Source organism: Chiloscyllium punctatum, chromosome 36, assembly GCF_047496795.1.
Source record: "Chiloscyllium punctatum isolate Juve2018m chromosome 36, sChiPun1.3, whole genome shotgun sequence".
In the NCBI taxonomy this organism is placed as follows: Eukaryota; Metazoa; Chordata; class Chondrichthyes; order Orectolobiformes; family Hemiscylliidae; genus Chiloscyllium; species Chiloscyllium punctatum.
Genome location: NC_092774.1, coordinates 14,358,271 through 14,378,142, shown reverse-complemented (window position 1 = coordinate 14,378,142; position 19,872 = coordinate 14,358,271). Strand labels below are relative to the sequence as shown.

At 48.7% G+C, this 19,872-nt stretch overlaps 2 protein-coding genes across 3 annotated transcripts in view; one reads left to right on the top strand and one right to left on the bottom strand.

Annotated features, from left to right (window-relative positions):
- Positions 1 to 8,947, top strand: part of LOC140460739 (uncharacterized) — a 200,566-nt gene extending 191,619 nt beyond the window's left edge. Inside the window, exons 1-2 of one of the 2 annotated variants that reach the window (XM_072555375.1) lie at positions 2,598 to 2,655; positions 5,241 to 8,947. In XM_072555375.1, coding sequence (XP_072411476.1) covers positions 5,648 to 7,210 — 1,563 coding nt within the window. In that variant the 5' untranslated portion in view covers positions 2,598 to 2,655; positions 5,241 to 5,647 and the 3' untranslated portion in view covers positions 7,211 to 8,947. Of the gene's footprint in view, positions 1 to 2,597; positions 2,656 to 5,240 lie in introns of those variants that run through there. The other variant, XM_072555376.1, reaches the window with a different exon arrangement.
- LOC140460011 (uncharacterized) overlaps positions 1 to 19,872 on the bottom strand; it is a 209,542-nt gene that overhangs the window by 93,075 nt on the left and 96,595 nt on the right. The window lies entirely within an intron of this gene.

The following is a 19,872-nucleotide window of genomic DNA, read 5'->3' as shown; positions in this document are numbered from 1 at the left end:
TTCTATTGTAAACCACGGTTCCCTTACCTTATCACTTCCTCCCTGCCTGACAGGGACATACCTATCAAGGACACACAATATCTGTTCCTTAAACCAGCTCCACATTTCAATTGTCCTTATCCCCTGCATTTTGCTTCCCTATTCTATGCATCCTAAGTCTTGCCTAATTGCATTATAATTGTCCTTCCCCCATCGATAACTCTTGACCTCTGGCATGTTCCTATCCCTTTACATCGCTAAATGAAACCTAACTGAATTATGGTCACTCTCTCCAAAGTGTTCACCTTCCACTAAATCAAACATCTGGCCTGGTTCATTACCAAGCACCAGATCCAGTGTGACCTCCCCTCTTGTTGGCCCTTCAACATACTGTGTCAGAAAACCCTCTTGCACACACTGGACAAAAACTGATCCATACGATGTACTAGAGTGAAAGCATTTCCTGTCAATGTTGGGGAAGGTAAAGTCCCCCCTAATGACCATCCTGTTCCTTTCACTCCTACCCAGAATAATTTTTGCTAATCCTCTCTTCCACCTCCCTGGAACTCTGCGGAGGCCTATACAAAAACTCCAAGCAGTGTAACGTCTCCTCTCCTGTTTCTAACCTCAGCCCACATTACCTCAGTAGACGAGTCCTCATCAAACGTTCTGTCAGCCACCGTTATAGTATCCTTGACTAACAAGGCCACACCTCTCCCTCTTTTACCGTCTTCGCTGTTCTCAATGAAAGATCAAAACCCTGGAACCTGCAACATCCATTCCTCACCCTGCTCTATCCATGTCTCCAAAATGGCCACAACATCCAAGTCCCAGGTACCTATCTGTGCTGCAAGCTCACCTACCTTATTGGGGATACTCTGGCATTGATGTAGACACACTTCAAACCACTTCGCTGTCTGCCAGCACATTCCTGTGACCCTGAAATCCTGTCCCTGTCCTCCCTATTCTCATCCTCCTGTGCATTGCAGCTACACCCCTGGTTCCCATCCCCCTGCTGAGCTAGTTTAAACCCACCCGAATAGCACCAGCAAATTTCCCACCCTGGTTCAAGTGAAGACTGTCCTGTTTGTACAAGTCCCACTTTCCCCAATTATCCAAAAACCTGAAACCCTCCCTCCTGCACCATCCTTACAGCCACGTGTTCAGATAATATCTCTCCCTATTCCTTGCTTTGCTATCACGTGGCATGGGTAACAAACCAGAGATAACCACTCTGTTTGTTCTAGCCCTCAGCTTCCACCCTAGCTCCCTGAAATCCTGCCGTACATCCCTATCCCTCTTTCTACCTATGTTGTTGGTACCTACGTGGACCATGGTTTGGGGCAGGACACCCTCTCCCTTCAGGACCCCAAAGACATGATCCAAGACATCACGCACCCTGGCACCTGAGAGGCAACACACCAACCGCGAGTCTTGTTCGTTCCCAACAAACCTTCTATCTGACCCTCTAAGTATCGACTCCCCAATGACTAATACTCTCCTGCTTTCCCTCCTTTCCTTCTGGTGCAAGAGACCTGGGCCCCAGTGCATACCCCTAGTAGGACGTTTTCCCCCCTCAACAGTACCCTCTGACTTATACAGCAGGAAGAAAATAAAAATAAGTCGTCCCTCCTCTCCCAGGAACCTCTGCTCTCCAACTTCAAATGTAAAACCTCAACTCAGTGACTCCCCACTCCTGGGTTGCTGCTGCCGCTGAAGAATAGAAAATGTCACCTGTTTTTTTTTTGTGGTTAGCACTGCTGCCTCACAGCACCAGAGCCCCGGGTTCAATTCCCCTCCCACGTCTGCGCGGATATCCTCCCACAGTCCCAAGATGTGTGGGTTAGGGTGAATTGGCCACGCTAAATTGCACCATTGTATTAGGTGACGGGGAATGGGACTGGGTGTTTTGCTCTTCGACGGGTCGGTGTGGACTTGTTGGGCCGAAGGGCCTGTTTCCACACTGTAGGGAATCTGATCTAAAGTTCTGGAATTTATATATTGATGAACTGAAACCTGCAACCCCTTCTAAAAGATGAAGGATTCAGCAGCGGTCCAGGTTTGTGCAAAACATTGCATCGGTTGCAAGACACTGTGATGTTTTGCTATTAATTCTGTGTCTTATGATCCTGCAGCACAGCGACCCGCAGAAGGAGCAGCGCTGCAGAAGCTAGTGCTTCCAAATACACCTGGGTGGGCGGGGTTTACCAGGAGGGGCGGGGTTTAGCCTGGGGGACAGGTTTTAGCGGAAGGGCGGTGCTCATGGGCGGGGCGTGTCTCGTGAGGTTCGCGCGCTGGTAGGCGGGGCGAGGCTCAGCGGACGATGCGGCGCGTCCAGCCTGGACGCGCGTGGCTTTGTGGGCGGTTGCGCGTGAGAAAGGGGGGCGTGGTTTTGACTCGCGCGGGTTCGCGGCGAAGGGGTGGGGTTTAGTGCAGGAGGGGGAAAGAGGTTTGGTTCCCAGAGGCGGGGCTTTGTCCCGAAGCGGCGGGGCATATGACCTGCTTCAGGAAGGGGCGGGGTCTACGAGCTGCGTTCGGAAGGGGCGGGGTTGACGTGTGAAGTTGGCGGAGGAGAGGGCGGGACCAGGACCTGGATCAGTGGGCGTGGCCATCCCGAAGCCGGAAGTGTGCCCGCGGCCTGTTTCCTCTGCTGGAGCCTCGCCTGCAGCAAGTAAGGTAAAGCTTTATCAATATTTCCTTTTACAGAGTTTGTATTTAATAACCAGTAATGGATACTCAATATCATCATAAAGTCCCAAAATGCAATTCATTTCAATCCATTGCAGATAAGCACTAAGTTAATTTTCTACAGGATTTAACAGTCTCAGCACTAAAATGGTCTCACAAGGGAACGGCTGTGAATGTTATCACTTGGTGTCCTGTTCACACAGATTCACCGATGCTGAGGCAAACGTTCTTCATTGCCTTACAGCATCCTGTTATCACTTGGTGAGCCCAGGTGTCCCTATCTTTAAGTTCTCTCCTCTTTCTGAGCCTTCCTGCCTGTTTATTTTCTAGTGCAGTAAATGTATTCAATAATTCAGCATTACATTTTAGTCTGAATGTTTAAAGACAAGTTTTAAGGCTATAGACTTTATCACCCAGATGCCCACACTCTCATTCCTCCCTTTGATTGCACCGCGATCACTGAAAGAGAAGGCTAGTCCAAACGAATGCCCTTCAAGGTGGTCCAGCCGTCAACATCCTGTAGAGCAGTACCACCATCTTCACAGCTCATCTGGTCATATTTATCATCACCATCGACACGTGTGGGTGAGCCATCAGATCGCGAAAGGAACATCTTCTGGGGCAAATCTATATCGCTAAGGGACCTCATAAGCCTAGCAATTAAATAGCTAACAATACCAATACCAACAAACAGACATAGCTAAACCGATAAGCCAATTGTACCATCGGCCCAATCTGCACTTTCCCCAACTGGTCCCTTCAGTCATTCTGTCACGGAATACCTGGATCACTTCTTGTATCTTAGTTAATATTGCCAGTGAGATTGGGAATGCCCATAGTGCGTTTATCTTGGACAATGGTGCTGACCTCACCCTCCCAGGCGAGTATATAGTCTAAGGCACACCGATTCTGCACAGAGTAAAGACACAGGTCTGATAATCCCAGTCTACTCTGATTCAGAGCCTCTTTACTCTTAATTCCTCAAATGGTCAGGCCACAAAAGAGGGAATTGAGGTTCTGTTGACTTGTCACCCCTGCCGATCCTTCCAACCTCAGGGTACTCTGGATTCCCCAGCCTATCGGGTGTCCTGTATTGTCACCCAGTCCCTTGAGATCCTTTCAGTTGGAGCAAGGTTGGCTGAGGTTCCATCGACTTGTCCACTGGCCTGGACAAGGTACTGTTGTGGGAACAAGGGCTCCGATAGTGACCTTATGAGGGACATCTTTGCCATCCAGGACAAGGAAATTGGTAGCTATACCTTAGCTGAAGAAATAATTGTCTGGTTTGGTGTATATTAGGGAGAGTTTGTCAAAATAGGTTACCGAAATGTTACAGCAGGGGGTCTGGTCAGGTCTACAGGAGTATAGGGTCAACGTTTTGGAAGAGGAGTCGCTTTAGCACTGTACAAAATGGGCCAAGTGACTCGAGCACTCGCACTGTATGGGAGACAATGGTCCTCAGAATGCTGTTCCCATTGGGCTCTCCCTTAGCTCTATTGTTCATGGTCTTGGTGACAGTATCTGGTTCTGAAAAGAGAAAAGGCCTATAAATGCACAAGGGAAGGGTTCCGTTCCAGGTCCATGTGCCACATAAGGCCTGCTGTACCCCAGGCAGTGTTACACCGGCTGTTTGTATACACAGACCGGAGGTATTGGAAAGTGATATTTCTCTTCACAGGATCGGCAGTAGGGAGTCTGACAAATAGAATGGAATCGGGGACTGATTGGTGCGGCTATTCAATTGACAACGGTGCAGTTGGACGCAAGCTGAGCGCCCAGCAACTGTGACCGTCGTAGGGGTGGGAAGTAAAACCTGGAAGGTTTCTCCGTTCTCCGTTAATATTACATGCAAAGTGTCGTCCATTGTCTGAGCGAATGCACGCAGGTATACTGAAGCGGGGAATTATTTCCTTAAACAAAATCTTCATCACAGTCTCAGCAGTAGTGTTAGGAGGAGGGTAGACTTCAATCCACTTCAAAAAGATATCAACAATAAGCAAAACATATTTATAGCAACTCAACTCATTTCTCCAACTCAATGAAGTCCAGTTGAAGTGTCTCCAAGGGACCCGCCAGCAAGGGAGTTCTCGTAGAGAGCATGTTCTGCCCTGACTGGGAGCAGAAGAGTTTGACTGAAGTGTGTCGGTGTTAATGCCTTGATATCTCATTTTGCTTCCACCTTCCCGGGGTCATTAATCATTTTGTGTCTGGTCCTTCCTCAAGAAGCTGCATTGTAGCTGAATTGACACTTTTTTATTGCTTCCCAAAATCAGACCTGCTCACTCTCAGCAGGATCCCAGTGTTGTGAAAGATATTAACTTTCAGGTGGAGGTATCCAAAATTCAGAGAGATGTCAGTCTTGATGTTTTTGCTTTTTCTGCCCCTGTAAGATCCTGAATCAGCACCTTCAGGGGAATTAGTTACAGCGGGCTGAGAACAGAGGGGAAGGGAGAGTGGGATGGTGCTTTCAACATTGTGGAACAGCAAAAGAATATTCCACAGAAAGTAGAATTGCTTGTTCTGAATTTCTACCCTACACTGATAGTGATGACTTTTGTCATCTCTTTTTGCAGAGTATATGAAAATCTGAAGACTGAAGTTTCAAAATCAACGGACGAAGGGCTTATTCCCGAAACATTGACTCTCCTGTTCCTCGGATGCTGCCTGACCTGCTGTGCTTTTCCAGCGCCACATTTTTTGACTGACTCTCCAGTGTCTGCAGTCCTCACTTTGATGTCAATGTCTGACAGTCTCTGAATCCATCGGGACCACAACGATTTTTGACTGTGATTTCTGTGAGAGGGATCTACACTTTTTGGTTCCTGTTTGAGGACGTTTTCAGCATCAGTGGGACTGGACGAGAGATCCCACTGTTGCAGCGAACTGTGTGTGGAGCCTGAAACAGTTATACAGCCTGGGAAGGGGACTTCACGGCAGGGAGGGGCTCTACACGTGTTTGTGTGCAGCTGAAGCTGTGGCCATGGAGAAACCTGAGGAATCCCGCCCTGTGGAGGAACCGTGGAAGTGTGGTGACTGTGGGAAAGGCTACCATTTCCCGTCTGCCCTGGAGACTCATCGGCGCAGTCACACGGGGGAGAGGCCATTCCCCTGTACCGACTGCGGGAAGGCCTTCAGACATTCCTCTCACCTGTTGGCCCACCAGCAGGACCAAACGGGGGAAAGGCCCTTCAGCTGCCCCGAGTGCGGGAAGGCCTTTACCCAGGCCTCCACACTGCAGAGTCACCGGCGTATCCACACGGGGGAGAGGCCGTTCAGATGCCCAGAGTGTGGGAAGGCCTTTACCCAGGTCTCCACCCTGCTGAGGCACCAGCGTGTCCACACAGGGGAGAGGCCCTTCAGCTGCCCCGAGTGTGGGAAGGCCTTCAGTAATTCCTCCACCCTGCTGACCCACCAGCGGGTCCACACGGGGGAGAGGCCATTCAGCTGCCCAGAGTGTGGGAAGGCCTTTACCCAGGTCTCCACCCTACTGAGGCACCAGCGTGTCCACACGGGGGAGAGGCCCTTCAGCTGTCCTGAGTGCGGGAAGGCCTTCAGCGATTCCTCCACCCTGCGGAGTCACCAGCGTGTCCACAATGGGGAGAGGCCGTTCACCTGCTCTCAGTGCGGAAAGGGCTTCACCTGCTCCTCCAACCTGCGGAGCCACCAGCGTATCCACACGGGGGAGAGGCCCTTCAGCTGCCCTGAATGCAGGAAGGCCTTCAGTAATTCCTCCGCCCTGTTGAGGCACCAACATGTCCACACGGGGGAGAGGCCATTCACCTGCTCTCTGTGCGGGAAGGGCTTCACCTGCTCCTCCACCCTGCAGAGTCACCAGCGTATCCACACGGGGGAGAAACCCTTCAGCTGCTCTCAGTGCGGGAAGGCCTTTACCCACGTCTCCTCCCTGATGACCCACCAGCGTATCCACACGGGGGAGAGGCCGTTCACCTGCTCTCAGTGCGGGAAGGGCTTCACCTGCTCCTTCAACCTGCAGACCCACCAGCGGGTCCACACGGGGGAGAGGCCCTTTAGCTGCCCCGAGTGTGGGAAGGCCTTTACCCAGGTTTCCACTCTGCTGAGGCACCAACGTGTCCACACGGGGGAGAGGCCCTTCAGCTGCGCCGAGTGCGGGAAGGCCTTCAGCAATTCCTCCACCCTGCTGATCCACCAGCGGGTCCACACGGGGGAGAGGCCATTCACCTGCTCTCAGTGCAGGAAGGGCTTCAGGTATACCTCCCATCTGCTGACCCACTGGCGGGTCCACACGGGAGAGAGGCCCTTCAGCTGCCCCGAGTGTGGGAAGGCTTTCAGCACATCTTCCACCCTGCTGAGACACCAGCGGATCCACACGGGGGAGAGGCCGTTCACCTGCTCTCAGTGCGGGAAGGGCTTCACCTACTCCTGCAACCTGTGGAAGCACCAGCGAGTTCACGTGCCATCGCAGGGGGATTTAAGGAGTGACGGCCGAGTGCCATTATCGATTGGACTATCAACCAGGTTCCGGGGTCCGCCGGGTTCAAATCCTGCCACGACAGATGGCTGAATCGGTATTCGGTCAGAAATGTGGAGTTCGGAATCTAACAATGAGACCGTTTCAGGGAGGGGGTGGTGCGGGGGAGAAAGCCCCCATCTGATTCACTCTTTCCCTTGTTAGGGAAGGGAACCACCATTGGGGGAAAGGATTCACTCAATCGTTCCAGCTGCATCCTTTACCCGGTCTGGTCTACACGTGACTCCAGACCCACAGCAGTCTGGTTGACTCTACACTGCCCCTTCCTGGCAAATGAGCAGGGAGCCACTTACTTGGAGACAGGGTATGGGTTAAAATTGCTGAGTGAGGCAATACTTCCTCCGGGTTACGGCTGTAACAAGGATCCAATTGCAAAGGGACAACTTGGTGCTGACCAATAGTAAAGACAGTGAGGGGGAGGTGGGACAGGGGAGGTGTGGTGTGTGCACTTTGACCTTGAGCTGTTCAAAAAGCAACTTCTTTTTCTCTGCCTTTTTGCTGGGGGAATCTGAAGCTGTAACAAAGTTGGGTTGCAATAAAGGTTACCTGAACTTACTGCCGGGCTCAGACTCTCATTGAAAGCTTTGAGCTCCAAGAGGTTTTTGTTTTAAAGCTGCTCATTTCTTTCAGCCTCCTGCACTAAGTTTAGAACATGGAACATAGAACAGTACAGTGCAGAACAGGCCCTTCAGCCCTCGATGTTGCGCTGACCTGTGAACTATTCTCAGCTTGTCCCCCTACACTATCCCAAAATCAACCATGTGCTTATCTAAGGATTGTTTACATCTCCCTAATGTGGCTGAGTTGACTACCTTAGCAGGGAGGGCATTCCATGCCCTTACCACTCTCTGCATAAAGAACTTGCCTCTGACATCTGTCTTAAATCTATCACCCCTCAATTTGTAGTTATGCCCCCTCGTACAAGCTGACGTCACCATCCTAGGAAAGAGTCTTTCACTGTCTACCCTATCTATATCTTATATGTCTCTATCAAATCCCCCCTTATCCGCCTTCTTTCCAATGAGAACAGACCCTCTCTCAGCCTTTCCTCATAAGACCCTCCCTCCAGACCAGGCAACAACCTGGTAAATCTCCTCTGCACCGTTTCCAATGCTTCCCACATCCTTCCTGAAATATGGGGGCCAGAACTATACAGGATATTCCAAATGTGGCCGCACCCGTGTTTGGTTTTGTTGCAGTGTGATATTGCGGTTCCAGAACTCAATCCCTCTACGAATGAAACCTAACACACCGTATGCCTTCTTCACAGCACTATTTACCTGAGTGGCAACTTTCAGGGATCTGTGCACATGGACTCCAAGATCACTGCCTTCCTGTTATTCTTCCCAAAGTGAATCACCTCACATTTAGCTGCATTGAACTCCATTTGCCTCCTCTCTGTCCAATTCTGCTAATCCATCCACCTATGCCTGTATCTAAGTCATTTATAAAAATGACAAACCGCAGTAGTCCCAAAACAGATCCTTGTGGCACACCACTAGTAACCAGACAACAGGCTGAATATTTTCCATAAACCACCACTCGCTCCTCTTAGTTCAAGTATCTGTAATAAGATTAACATTAGAACAACAGCAGGATTCAAAAACCCAACTGGACAGGGTCCACTCCTTTTCATGAGATTCCAGGATTCTCTCCTCGTCTTTCCCCACTTTTGATTGGTGCGGTCAATCAATTCTCAATGGTGCAGTTGGACCCAAGCTGAGCGCCCAGTGACTGTGACCGCCGTAGGGGTGGGAAGTAAAACCTGGAAGGGGCCATCCCAACGAGGTCGGAGACCTTTGCCAGTCCAGTTCTTGATGAGCACCAATGAACCAGGGTCTACCCGTGACGAGGCTGAAAGGGAGGGAACATCGCTCTAGGCCGCACGCTCCTGGGAGTGAAAGGCACACATAACATTGGTTAAAGCAAGAACATAACCAATCATTGCTTCGGTCATGTGGTGGACGTGGACTGAGAAGGGAGCCGAATCGTTCCAAGGGGTACGGAGGGGGTGACCAGAGAGACTCTCAGCTGGAGACAGTCGTGTCTTGCCCACAGACATGGATCACATCTGGAATAAGGCCACAGGGATTAGCATAACCAGGAGAGGCCAGACTCTGCCACTTATTTGGCAAGTTTAGTCTTGAGTCTGGTTAAAACATTCAACAAGGCCGGTCACCTGAGGATGATAAGCACCGTGCAGTTGCTGACAAATACAAAGCTGGGAACAGAGTTCTCCGTTAATATTACCTACAAAGTGTGGTCCATTGTCAGAGCTAATGCACGCAGGTATACTGAAGGGGGGAATTATTTCCTTAAACAAAACCTTCACCACAGTCTCAGCAGTAGCGTTAGGAGGAGGGTAGACTTCAATCCACTTCGAAAAGACATCAGCAATAAGCAAAACATATTTATAGCAACTCAACTCATTTCTCCAACTCAATGAAGTCCAGTTGAAGTGTCTCCAAGGGATCCTCCAGCAAGGGAGCTCTCGTAGAGATACTTGAACTAATAGGTGGGGGATCGCCTACTCACTGACCTGTTTGATCACGTACAACATCCTGATCGGGAAAGCCACTGACTGAGTATCGATGCGATCTGGAACGATCTGAGATTATCCTGATGTCATCTGGTGCACCAGACCAGACGCTTTCAACGTGGAGTCGCTTGAGCGATGGAGTGAGCTGCCAGAGGAAGTGGTGGGTGCTGGTACGATGACAAGTTAAAAGGCTCCTGGACGGGCATCTGAATATGAAGGGTTCAGATGGGTCAGGGCCAAGTGATGGCAAATGTGACTGGAGTCATAGAGATGTGCAGCACAGAAACAGACCCTTCGGTCCAACTCGTCCTTGCTGACAAGAGAGCCAACCCAATTTAGTGCCAGCTGTCAGCACCCGGCCCATATAGGGGCCAAGTGATGGCAAATCTGACTAGATTAATTTAGGATATCTGGGCAGATTGGGCCAAAGGTTCTGTTTCTGCGCTGTGTGACTCTAATTGTCTTCAGTGAAAGCAGAAGTGTTGTTGTGAAGGCTGGACTTTCAGAGCATGTTTTGTCCTGACTGGAAGCAGAAGAGTTTGTCTGAAGTGTGTCGGTGTTAATGCCTTGATGTCTCATTTTGCTCCCACTTTCTCGGGGTCATTAACCATTTTGTGTCTGGTCCTTCCTCAGGAAACTGCATTGCAGGTTCGCCCTGAATTGACACTTTTTTTTTGCTTCCCAAAATCAGACCTGCTCACTCTCAGCAGGATCCCAGTGTTGTGAAAGATATTAACTTTCAGGTGGAGGTATCCAAAATTCAGAGAGATGTCAGTCTTGATGTTTTTGCTTTTCAGCATCTTCAGGAGAGTGAGTTAATTAGAGCAGAGTGAGAACAGAGGGGAAGGGACAGTGGGATGGTGCTTTTAATTTTGTGGAACAGCAAAAGAAAAGAATATTCCACAGAAAGTAGAATTGCTTGTTCTGAATTTCTACCCTGCACGGATAGTGATGACTTTTGTAATCTGTTTTTAACAGTGTATTTGAAGATCTGAAGACGGAAGCTTCAAAACCAACAGATGAAGGCCTTACGCCCGAAACATTGACTCTCCTTTGATTCGGATGCTGCCTGACCTGCTGTGCTTTTCCAGTACCACACATTTTGACACTGACTCTCCAGCGTCTGCAGACCTCACTTTAACGTCAATGTCTGACAGTCGCTCAATCCATCGGGACAGGAAACAATTTTCAACTGAGTCTGAGAGAAGGAGCAAAGTGTTTTGGTTCCTGTTTGAGGATGTTTTCAGCATCAGTGGGACTGGATGAGAGACCCCACTGTTGCAGCGCACTGAGTGTGGAGCCTGAAACATGTCTACGGCCTGGGCCATGGAATTCAGGGTGGGGAGGGGCTCCTCACGCGTTTGTGTGTAACTGAAGGTTCGGCCATGGAGTAACCCGAGGAATCCCACCCCATGGAGAAATGGTGGAAGTGTGGCGACTGCAGGAAAAGCTTCCGTGTACCCTCTGTCCTGAAGAATCATCGGCGCAGCCACACCAGGGAGCGCCCGTTCTCCTGTCCCGTCTGCGGGAAGGGCTTCAGCACTTCCTCCACCCTGCTAACCCACCAGCGGATCCACACTGGGGAGACACCCTTCAGCTGGCCAGTGTGCAGGAAGGCCTTCAGTGATTCCTCCATCCTGCTGAGGCACCAGTGGGTCCACACGGGGGAAGAGGCCCTTCAGCTGCCCCGAGTGCAGGTAGAGATTTACCCAGGCCTCCAACCTGCTGACTCACCTGCAGATCCACACAGGAGAGAGGCCCTTCAGCTGCCCAGAGTGCGGGAAGGCTTTCACCAGCTCTACCAACCTCCGGAGGCACCAGGGAGTTCATGTACCATCGCAGGTGGATTGAAGGCGCGATGGCTGAGTGCCATTATCGACTGGACTATCAACCCAGTTCCAGGGGCTCCCGGGTTTGAATCCCACTGCAGCAGATGGTGCGATACAGTGTATGGGTTGAAATTGCTGAGTGAGGCAATACTTCCTCCAGGTTAAGGCTGTACCAAGGATCCAATTACAAAGGGACAACTTGGTGGTGACCAATAGTATAGAAGTGAGGTGGGTTGGAGGGAGGGGGGGAACGGTGGGGTGCGCTTTGATCTTGAGCTGTTTAAAAAGCAGCGACTTTCTCTCTGCCTTTTTGCTGAGGAGGATTGAACTTGCCAACGTGAACCACACTTGGCAGAGAGAGGAAATTTCTCCGGATGGAAGAGGTTGATGGAAGTCAACAATTGTCAGATTATTTCATGAAAATAACAGCTGGTATGGGGATCCCAGAAGAGGGGCGTCTGTAATGACACACAGAAACAAACCCTTCAGTCCAGGCCAACCAGATATCCTAAATTAATCTAGTGACCCATTTGCCAGCATTTGGCCCATATCCCTCTGAATGCTTCCTATTCATGTCTCCATCCAGATACATTTTTTTCTTCGGACAATACTTGGGTGAGAGCCAAGATATGCAATACCTCAATGTATAATAATGAAGCAGCTCATTTATTCTGAAACTATTTCAATTAGTTGGTCAATTGCCAAATAATAGCTGCATAACTGTTGTCAATATTGATACCCAGGAAAGCTATTTTGTTTAATATATTTCCTTTGTAAAGATCTTATCCAAATTATAAAATGATTGTATTTTCATATGAAATGAAATTTGCAGTGTTTTATTAAATGGTTGAAAGTAACTTTGCACTTAATTGCTCTGTTTGGGATTAAACATTGTGACTTTGCTAAAAGTGATCTTTCATAATATATGGTGAGTCTATTAACAAACGAATGTTGCCATTTGCTCTCAAGTTAGCTCAGATTCAATTTGAAATTCTTGAATGAGTTGAATAAGGGGTAAAAAGTAAATATTTATTGCACTTTTCTGAAATTCTCTGCACTGCCATTGCAGTTGGTTAAACAAAACATGTATCTCTCTTCATAACTTTGATATCACCACAAATCCTAGGAACCCCATCCAGGACAAACGTATAAATAGAAAGTAGGAGACAACAGCTTCGCTTCACTTGGAGGTCACCACTGATGATGTTACCTAGCCAGGTAATGAAATGTCTGGATATCAAACCTACAGCTCAGCGAGCAAACTTGCACCCTAAACATTCTACTTTGCTGAAAGACTGCACAATCTGCAGGCAGTCAATACATGTAATATATTGTAAATTCCACTTTGAAAATAGATAATGGGCCCACTACGTTTTGGATTTGAGCATAAAGTGGTATAGTAAGTAAGTTTGCTGATGACACCAAAATCGGAGGTGTAGTGGACAGCGAAGGAGGTTACCTCAGATTACAATGGGATCTTGATCAGATGGGCCAATGGGCTGAGAAGTGGGAAATGGAATTTAATTTAGGTAAATGAGAGGTGCTGCACTTTGGGAAAGCAAATCCTAGCAGGACTTATACATTTAATGGTAAAGTCTTAGGGAGTGTTGCTGAACAAAGGGACCTTGGAGTGCAAGTTCATAACTCCTTGAAAGTGGAATTGCAGGTTGACAGGATAGTGAAGATGGGGTTTTGTATGCTTTCCTTTATTGGTCAGAATATTGAGTACAGGAGTTGGGAGGTCATGTTACTACTGTACAGTTGGAATATTGCGTGCAATTCTGGTTCCCTTCCAATCAGAAAGATGTTGTGAAACTTAAGGGTTCAGAAAAGATTTACAAGGATGTTGCCAAGACTGGAAGATTTGAGCTATAGGGAGAGACAGAACAGGCTGGGGCTGTTTTCCCTGGAGCGTCAGAGACTGCGGGGGGTGACCTTCTATAGGATTATAAAATCATGAGGGGCATGGATAGGATAGAGAGACAAAGTCTTTTCCCTGGGGTGGGAGAGTCTAGAACTAGAGGGCATAGGTTTACACCGAGAGGGGAAATATACGAAAGAGACCTAAGAGGCAACCTTTTCATGTAGAGGGTGGTACGTGTATGGAATGAGCTGCCAGAGGAAGTGGTGGAGGCTGGTACAATTACAACATTTAAAAGGCAACTGGAGGGATATGGGCCCCCTGCTGGCAGATGGGACAAGATTGGGTTGGGATATCGTGCACAGGGATGTGCAGGTTAGGTGCATTAGTCAGGGGTAAATGTTGAGCAATAGGGGTAGCGGAATTGTATGGGTGGGTTACCCTTCGGAGGATCAGTGTGTAGTCTTTGGGCCGAGTGGCCTGCTCCCACACTGTGGGGAGTCTCTGAAGGGGAAGGGATTTTTGTAAACTGTGCAAGGTAACGCAAGCGTAGTGCGGGGACCTGCTGTTGGCCTTGCCCCGCCTCTTGCTCCTCCCCCTGTTGTTGAGCTGTCAAAAAAACAGCTACTCTTTCTCTGCCTTTTTGCTGGGGGCATCTGAAGCTGTAACAATGTTGGGACACAATAAAGGTTACCTGAACGTTCTGCCGGGCTCAGGCTCTCATTGAAAGCTTAGAGCTTCAAACGGTTTTTGTTTCTTGCAGCTTCCTGCATGTGTTTGCTCCTCATGTGTTTTTCAAATCTTTCTCCTCTCCCCTTAATTTGCAGCCTAATCTTGAAAGGACACATGCCGTTCACCTTATCTAGGCCCCTCATGGTTTTGGAAACCTCTATAAAGAGAATAAAGAACCCTACAGCACAGGAACAGGCCCTTCAGCCCTCCAAGGTTATGCTGATCGAGATACTCTATCTAAACCTGCCGCCTATTTTCTAAGGATCTGTATCCCTCTGCTCCTTGCCCATTCATGTATCTGTCTAGATACATCTTAAATGACACTATTGATCCCACCCCTACTGCCTCTGCTGGTGATGCATTCGAGGCGCCCACCACCCTCTCTGTAAAGAACTTTCCATGTATATCTCCCTCAAACCTTTCCCCTCTCACTTTGAACTCGTAACCCTGAGTAATTAAGTCTTCTCCTCTGGGAAAATAATTCTTCCTATCCACCCCGTTTACACCCCTCATGGTTTTTCGGCCTCGATCAGGAACCCCCCCCACCCCTCCTCGACCTCCTTATTTCCAGTGAAAATAATCCTAATTTACTCAACCTCTCCTCATAGCTAGCGCTCTCCATAACAGGCAACATCCTGGTGAACCCCCTCTGCACTCTCTCCAAACGTATCCACATCCTTTTGGAAATCTGGTGACCGGAATTGTATGCAGTATTCCAAATGCGCCAAACCAAAATCTTATATAACTTTAACATGACCTGCCAGCTCTTTTCCTCAATCCGTCCGATGATGGAACGTGTGTTGTATGCTGCCTTGACCACTCTACTGACATGCATTTGCCACCTTCAGAGAACAATAGACCTGAACACCCAGCTCTCTCTGTACATCAATTTCCCCCAGGACCTTTCCATTTACTGTATAGCTCGCTCTTGAATTGCATCTTCCAAAATGCATCACCTCACATTTGTCTGGGTTGAACTCCATCTGTCATTTCTCTTCCCAACTCTCCGATCTATATTCTGCTGAAGCGTCTGACAGTCCCCTTCACTATCTGATTTTCCATCAATCTGAATGTCATCTGCAAACTTGCTAATGAGGCACCCGATACCTTCACCTTTCAACCTCCTGTGCTCCAGTGAAAAAAGTCCCAGCCTACCCACCAATAGGTGCGAATTCTGTCGAGTCAGCCTGACATTTTTGATAGAAAAGCTATGCATTTAAATTACGTTCTTGAGAAAGTTACTGAAAACAGGTTCTGGAATTAACATACCAAAGAACAGAACTCCATTCTAAAAGATGGAAGATTTAATCTAAATTGTTTAATGTATCACATCTCCATGAACTGGACTCCGTTGGCTATAAATAGTCTAATCATGACCTTATTCTCCACAACCACCTGAAGCAGCAGCAGCACTTCAGAGTGCCAGAGATCCGGGTTCAATTCCCACCTCGGGCAACTGTCAGTGTGGAGTTTGCAAATTCTCCCCGTGTCTGCGTGGGTTTCCTCCCACAGTCCAAAGATGTGCAGGTTAGGTGAAGTGGCCACGCTAATTTGCCTGTAGTGTTAGGTGAAGGGGTAAATGTTGGGGAAAGGGTCTGGGTGGGTAGCTCTTCGAAGGGTCGGTTTGGGCTGAAGGGCCTGTTTCCACACTGTAAGTAATAAAGTCTAAAATAAATCTAATCACTCCGAAAGCTAGGGCTTCCAAACAAACCATGTTATGGCAGCAGCGGGAGGTGTGGATTATATTCACTAAAAACAGTTAAGCAGTTAGATAACACGTTCGAGTGGGAAGTGTGTATAACATAATCTCACAACTTCTATCCTCAATGCTATGACCAATGAAGGAAAGCAAACCAAACGCCGCCTTCACTCCTCTATCCACCTGAGACTCTCGCACTCCAAGGTCTCTTTATTCTGCAACACTCCCCTTAACTGTGTCAGTCGTGCCTGGATTGCTTGACCAAAATACAAACCTCTGATTTCTCTAAATTAAACTCCAACTGACACTCCTCGGCTCATCAGCCGATCCCATAAATTCTAATTTATAGTGAACTCTTTCCTCTCTTATTCCCTGGAAACCAAAAATCTCCATCCCACACTCACTCCCTCCATTTTCACTTTGCTTATAGCAGAAGAATGTAACTGAGAAACATATCAGCCATGATTGAATGGAATGAGCAGACCTGGTGGCCTAATTTCTGCTCCTGTGTCTTGTGATCTCTTGCTGTCCTGGACACCGAGAGAGAGAATTGGGACCAGCACTGAACCAATCATGACTGGATATGGATCTACCTGCATCTAGGTGGATGGGCTGGGACTTTCACTGGAGCAGAGGAGGAGGAGATGTAACCTTATCAAGGTTTATAAAATCATGAGGAGAGAGAGGAGGTGAACGACAGGTGTCCTTCCCCTAGGGTTGGGGTTTCAAGATTAGGGAGCAAATTTTGATGGTGACAGGAGAAAGAGATTTTAAAAAGACTTGAAGGGCACAATTTTTTTTATAGAGTGGTTCACGTGTGGACTAAATGTCTAGAGGAAGTGGTGGATGCAGATACAGTAACGACCTTCAAAAGACATTTGGATAAGTTCATGAATAGGAAAGGTTTGGAGGGATTTGGGCCAAAACACTGGCAGGTGGGACTGGTTTAGTTTGAAAACATAGTCAGCATGGACTAGTTGGACTGAAGGATCTGTTTCTGTGCGGTATGGCTCTGTAACTTGGTTCTATACTGGTCTTAAAACTATTTTCTTGCCTTCCCCATAAACATTCACATAAAAATCAGATGAACTCAGCCTTGAATATATTCAATGACCCCCTAACTGCAGGAAGACATCCCCACTTCTGAACTCAATTCCTCTTGCTAATACACCACTTGCCTTGCTCATTGCCTGCTGCACCTGTCTGACAACTGGCACAGAAGGACACTGATGCCCCTCTGAACACCCACGCATCATTCCTGATGAAGAGCTCGTGCCCCAAACTTCGACTGTCCTACTGCTCAGATGCTGCTTGACCAGCTGTGCTTTGTCAATTGTGGTCTTCTCTACATCGGGGAAACCGAGCGTAAACTTGGGGAACGGTTTGCTGAACATCACAGCCGGGTCCGCAGAGGCTGAGCGGACTTCCCAGTCTCCACCCATTTTAATGCCTCTTCCCACTCCCCTTCTGACATGACTATCTTTGGCTTCCTCCATTACCACAACAAACCAAACCACAAATTGGAGGAACAAAACCTCATCTTGTCTGAGCAGTCAACAGCCCGGAGGACTCAAAACAGTTCTCCAATTTCAAATAATCTCCCATCCCATCCCCCAACTCACTTCCCTGCCCCTTCCACTCTTCCCTGCCAACTCGATTCCTTCCTCCCATTCACCAACTAGGTCGTACCAGGTTATGACGATAAGGCAGGAACAGGATACTGATTGAGGATGATCAGCCATTATCACAATGAATGGTGGTGCTGGCTCGAAGGGCAGAACAGCCTACTCCTGCACCTACTGTCTATTGTACCCTCTCCCTGTCTCCACCTATCCCCACTTCAATACCCTGCCCCCAGCACACCCTTGTTCCACAGCTCTCCCTATACCCACCCCCAGTCCTGAACAAGGGTTACACCAGATACCTCGACTTCTCCACCTCCTGATACTGCCTGGCTTGCTCTTCCAGTCTCCTGTCTGTCTATTTTGCCAATTGAGACACAGGCCTGGACTAACTTTTCCAGAGTCTGTCCCCTCGCTGGATTCACTCCCATTCCTTTCAGTTGCTCCAAGTCAACACTTGAACCCCAGAATGAAACGTAAATGGAAAAGGGGGTGAGAAAAGAGAGTGCTGTACTCACATGTTGGACGGAGGAAAGAAGTTGCAGTCTGAGGTGAAGCTCAATCTTCCTTCAGAGAGAGGAGGAGCAGGACCTTAAGAAGCTCATGCTCCAACTTCCACATTCACCAACAGGGGAGCTCCGAATGGCAGAAGGACAAGTCTCCCCCTGGTCCTCCAGTGCTCCTTATTCGTCCATCAAAAGTAGGTTTCGCAACTTTTCTGCCGACAGTGAGGAACATGCCCAATGTTTTGGTGACATTGGCAAACACGTGCCCTGCTTGTTGACACTGAGGAGTGTACACAACGTGCACTGTAGCAATGCTGATGGTATTGACAGATTTTAAGTTTCCAAATACCTATCGGAGAACAAAAAGGGCAGAGCCATAATTCCCCCCAATGTGGCTCGATATTTGGCAATGTTTTTAAGCCTTTTCCTCAGTGTTGGGGTGAGACTCACAACTAGAGGGAATAGGTTTAGGGTGAGGCCACAAAGATATAAAAGGTTCCTGAAGGGGCAACGTTTCCATGTGGAGGGTGGTGCAGGTATGGAATGAGCTGCCAGAGGAAGTGGAGGAGGCTGGTATAATTACAGCCTTTAAAAGGTATCTGGATGGGTATATGAATAGGAAGGGTTTAGAGGGATATAGCGCTGGCAAAGGGGACTAGATTAATTCAGGATATCTGGATTTTCCTAACGGCCGCCCTCCCGCCGCTTCCTCGCTCGAGCGACTTCTCCTCCCAACCGCCTTCACCCCCGCGTGACGTCTGCACGGGGTGATGGGCGGGGCCGGGGGAGGGATGGGCGGGGCCGGGGGAGGGGATGGGCGGGGCCGGGGAAGGGATGGGCGGGGCCCGGGGTTGGGGATGGGCGAGGCCCGGGGTTGGGGATGGGCGAGGCCCGGGGTTGGGGATGGGCGGGGCCCGGGGTTGGGGATGGGCGGGGCCCGGGGTTGGGGATGGGCGGGGCCGGGGGAGCCTCACCGTCACCAAGTCACAGCCACCTCGCGCTACAACTGTTCATTCACAAAAACAAACTCTCCTGTCTCACTCTGCAGCTGCGGGGGGCGGGGACACTGCCACGTTTCTAGGAGCCCTGTCTACATTGGGAAAGCTCACGGCTCAATTTAAACAGATATTCCGACATCGAACGGAACGGCGTCATATCTAAAGGGGGAAATCTGCATTTTAAAGGGACGTGGACATTTTAACGGGTATTTCTGTAAATAAAGAGGTTTAAATGGACAAGATTATATTTCAAAGGGATGTGAGCACATTCAAAGGGATATCTTCATATGTAAAGTGACGCAGTTATATCTAAATGAATCTACATTTCAAAGAGACGTTGCCCTATTTATAAGTAGAGACAATAGGTGTGAATTCTGTCTGTGTCCCAATGTTGAGTCAGACTGACATTTTTCTTAGAAAAGCTCTGCATTTAAACTACATTCTTGTGCTCCAGTGAATAAAGTCCCAGCCTCTCTCCTTATAACTCAAACCCTCCAGTCCTTACAACATCCTGGTAAATCTTTATTAAACCCTCTCTGATAGTATTCTTCCTATTACAGGGCCACCAGAACTGTACTCAGTCCTCTGCAAGTGGCCTCACCAACATCCTGTACAACCTCAACATGATGTCCCATCCCCGATACTCAATGGGGTGAACAATGAATGCTATGCTGCTAAATGCCTTCTTAACTGCCCTGGCTACCTGTGATGCAACTTCCAAAGAACCATGTACCTGAACACCACCCCCCCCCCCATGTCTGTCTGTTCTATAACATGACCCAGGGCCCTATTGTTATCTGGACAAGTGCTGCCCTTCCTTGTTTTAGCAAAATGCAACCCCTTGCTTGTATTAATACCTCTCACACATATGTTCCGACACACACACACACACACGTTCCTCCTCCCCTC